Source organism: Echinops telfairi, unplaced genomic scaffold (genome assembly GCF_000313985.2).
Source record: "Echinops telfairi isolate 266 unplaced genomic scaffold, ASM31398v2 ScPeMD7_7424;HRSCAF=8462, whole genome shotgun sequence".
Lineage (NCBI taxonomy): Eukaryota > Metazoa > Chordata > Mammalia > Afrosoricida > Tenrecidae > Echinops > Echinops telfairi.
Genome location: NW_022111324.1, coordinates 20,777,697 through 20,781,476, shown reverse-complemented (window position 1 = coordinate 20,781,476; position 3,780 = coordinate 20,777,697). Strand labels below are relative to the sequence as shown.

At 36.5% G+C, this 3,780-nt stretch overlaps 1 protein-coding gene across 1 annotated transcript in view; it reads right to left on the bottom strand.

The window, feature by feature from the left end:
* AXDND1 (axonemal dynein light chain domain containing 1) overlaps positions 1-3,780 on the bottom strand; it is a 134,459-nt gene that overhangs the window by 63,266 nt on the left and 67,413 nt on the right. Inside the window, exons 14-15 of the mRNA XM_004706807.2 lie at positions 2,144-2,219; positions 175-409 (exon numbers count right to left, since the gene is read on the bottom strand). Coding sequence (XP_004706864.1) covers positions 175-409; positions 2,144-2,219 — 311 coding nt within the window. The remainder of the gene's footprint in view (positions 1-174; positions 410-2,143; positions 2,220-3,780) is intronic.

Genomic DNA, 3,780 nt, shown 5'->3' with positions numbered 1-3,780 from the left:
TTTGAGAATAATGAGGGCAATGAATGTACAAATGTGCTTTACACAATTGATGTATGTATGGATTGTGATAAGAGTCGTATGAGCCCTAATAAAATGATTTAAAAAGTAGAAAATTATAATTACTATCAAATGTTTTAACTTGAAGTGATCTAGTTATCAGTATGTCTTGCTTACCATTATCGCCATTTATTCTTATTTCATATTCTCTGTAGAGTTTTACTATGTTTTTTCTAATGTCCTCCATGTAGAGCCGCTCTGGTGGCATATCCCCCTCCATGTTTTTGTGACGGCTAAATATTCCAAGCCCAATATCTGTCCAGTTTTCCTGTAAGCATTTAATAATCCTGAGCGAGTCATATTTTGACACTAGAGTATCCCCAGTAAACTTCTCCTTTTCCTCATTCAGCATCTAGAAAATGAAAGTGGGAGAGGTGGAAGTAACACATTACTAATTATTTCATCAAAGTTTATCCAGGTTTTCATTTCCCAGTGACTTCCAATTATTTTGGAGTTGTTAGTCCCATTATTATTTCTTCATGCTGTTTTTTTTAATCAAAGAACCGAAATGTGACATATATTTTATTTTTAAAATTAAAATAATTTTAAATAAATTTTCATACCCTAGATAACCCAAGGTTTGCCAAGAGAAAAATCATTATACTGAATTCTAACTAGCTAAAAAAATTTATAATATACAAGCCCTGGAGACCTAAGCACATTAAATTACTACTTGCTTTAGTAAGAACATGCTAGGGTATAATATAACTCTTTATATGATCTCCACTATACTGGAAAAAAATCCTGGAAAATACAAGTTATATCTTATTCTTCTGTCCAAACAAATTCAGGTCCTATAAGTGACATATCAATAAAGTTTTTGGTAAAAAACAAAGTATCATTTCATAGACAGTTTACCATGACTTGTGACTTAGAAAACAGAAAGAAAACATCCAGCCTTCAATAAGAGTAAGCACTACACTCAGAGCAGAAATCAAGAGTGAAGATTTTGGTGTTGGAGGGACCTGGATTCAAATTCTGACTTAGCATCTTATCGTTGATTCGTAACTTAGACAAGTTACTTAATACTTAAACATCATATAGTTACAGCAAAGATTGAGTAAGATAATTTCTGGAAAACGCTTTTAGTTCCAGATAATGAAGAAATACTTAGTAAATGAGAATTATTATTAGAATGGATAATGAAGAAACATGACTTTTTCCAATTTTATCTATGCAATGTTAAAATTGCTAGCTAAACGGTGTTTTTTTTAAAGTTCAATAAATGAGACATTTTGTATCTAGCACAACAAACATCTCCAATTCTGAGAATACTTTACTGTAGTCATTTCACAAGAAAAAAAATGGCTTCCTAGGATCTGGATGGAATTTCATTAGACCAGGGGCTTGATACTAAGTTTGGAGATATTTCAATGTCTTAGATATTTATTGTCTTTTGTCTGACTATGACATCATGATAATAATAATTTGATCAATGAAATATACTTTAAAATCTCAAACCTTTTTAAAAAGATGCTATTTATTTTAAAAGTCCATTTTGTTCTTAAACCAAGAGCCAGATACATACTCTTCCAGCCAGATACCTACTCCCAAATGTGACTTATGCCTGGTAATCAGCCAGATACCTACTCCCAGATGTGACTTATGCCTGGTAATCAGCCAGATACCTACTCCCAGATGTGACTTATGCCTGGTAATCAGCCAGATACCTACTCCCAGATGTGACTAATGCCTGGTAATCAGGTGAAATATGCAGAGCTGCCCTCACTGGTCCCCAAGACTTCTCAATTTTTATCTGACAGCCTAACTTTACTTGATCTCAAAATCTGAAAGAAAACTAAAAAATATGTGAGTATATTTTAAAATGCTTTATAATTTTATTTTCCTTCTCTTTCATAAAACTTAATATGGCATCTTAAAAGGATGAGAACCAACTCAGTTGCAGGTGAAAAGTACCAAGTTGTTGGTTTTAGCTGTTGAGCTGGCTCCACCAGCTCCTGCAACATTACGTTTATCGACCTCTCACAACCTTGATGGCCACTGGGGTATTTGAGCCCACTGTTGTGGCTATTGGGTCAGTCCATCACAGTTACTGATCATCAAGCTGCCCATTAGAAAATCTTACCTTTAGCCATAGCTTAAAGTCTGTGTTCATTGAATGCAATACAGGTCCCTGAAGAAGAGATAATGTGTCCTTTTCACTGAGAGAAAATAGCAAAAGAAGGATTCAGAATGAGTTATAAACAAAGAAAATCTTGAGTCTATACAATATATAGCAATATTATGTTCTCCACCCCTTCCCCTGCCTACCTTATGATTTTCAAGGACCTTCCCCATGGACCTTCAGCTATACATTTACAATTACAAGTATAAACTTAGATCCTTATTGCCTCTGAGCAAACAAGTTACAGAATCATGTGTCCCAACAGTCCTAAAAGGGTGGTCTCTTGGTATTTAGAGTTCAAAATTAGATCATCATAATCTAATTATGGAAGGCAGCTGCCATAACAGTATGTAAATAGGACAGAAGTCTAATAAGTAATTAAGGCTCAAAATTTAGGTCAGTAACTCCAACTTCGGAGCCCTGGTGGCATGCTGCTATTTGCAAGGTCAGTAGTTGGAACCCATCAGCCACTTCTCAGGAGAAAGATGAGGGTTTCTATTCCCATAAAGAGTTACAGGGGGAAGTTCTACCCTGTCCTATTGGGTCCTTATGGGTCAGAATTGGCTCAATGGCATTGAGTTTTTGGTTTAACCCCAACTTCTAATAAGAAGGAGTTGGATTTCTCTGAAGTCTCACAAGCACAGAGACTTTGCTAGAGAAGTTTCTGGAGACAAAAACAGAACCACTGCCAACTGCGCCTCCTCCTTGCTAAGAAGCTACAAATAGCAGAAATGCGCAGGTGACAGCAGCAGCCAATTTGAAGAGAAATCCATTTTAGCTTCCACCTCTTAAAGGGTAGAAAAATTTGAAACCCCTGCTAACAATTTAAAATAGAACCTAAATATGTCTCCTCAACTAAAAACTCATCTTAAAATTTAAAGAAAGCTTAGAAAGTACTTAATCCAGCCTTCATCTACAGTCTAAATCAAACCAAATCAAACACACAGCCATCAAGCCCATTCTGACCATAGCAACCCTACAGGACAATGTAGACCGCTTCTCAGGGTTTCCAAGGCTAGAAGTCTTCACAAAGGTAGCCAACTTCATTTTTCCCCATGTAGCTCAAAATACGGACCTCAGGAGCCCAATGGGTAGGGTAGCCCACTATGCCACCAGGGTTCCTATCCAAAGTATACTTACCCTAACCTTTCCTGTAGTTCAGTCATCTTGCCTTAACTATGTTATAGGCAGCCTCTTCGATTGTCAGATTTTTCTAATTTTTACAAAATATGATGTTCAGTCCAAATCGGGTTTCCTGTAACTACCACCCGTTCGTGTTACTTCATTCCACGTGCACTATTCTATGGAATGTACAATGGATCAAGATATTCAAGTTTACCAAGTCTATTTTATTTTTTAGAAAGAAAAAGAGTTAGATTAAGTGAGCAGCAGGATCACGATAGGCTACCGACAACCTCATAATCCTAGCAGGACTGAGAGCTTAAGGGCTACCTCCAAAAAAATCAACTGTAGTTACAAGGACAAATAGGGCACAGAGGAACAGGGAAAAGGAAAGACAAAGAATTAAACTGGGTTATAAGAGATGTCATAGTCACTGGAGACTCAGTGTTGGGATTGGCCTAGACTGACCCTGCGAC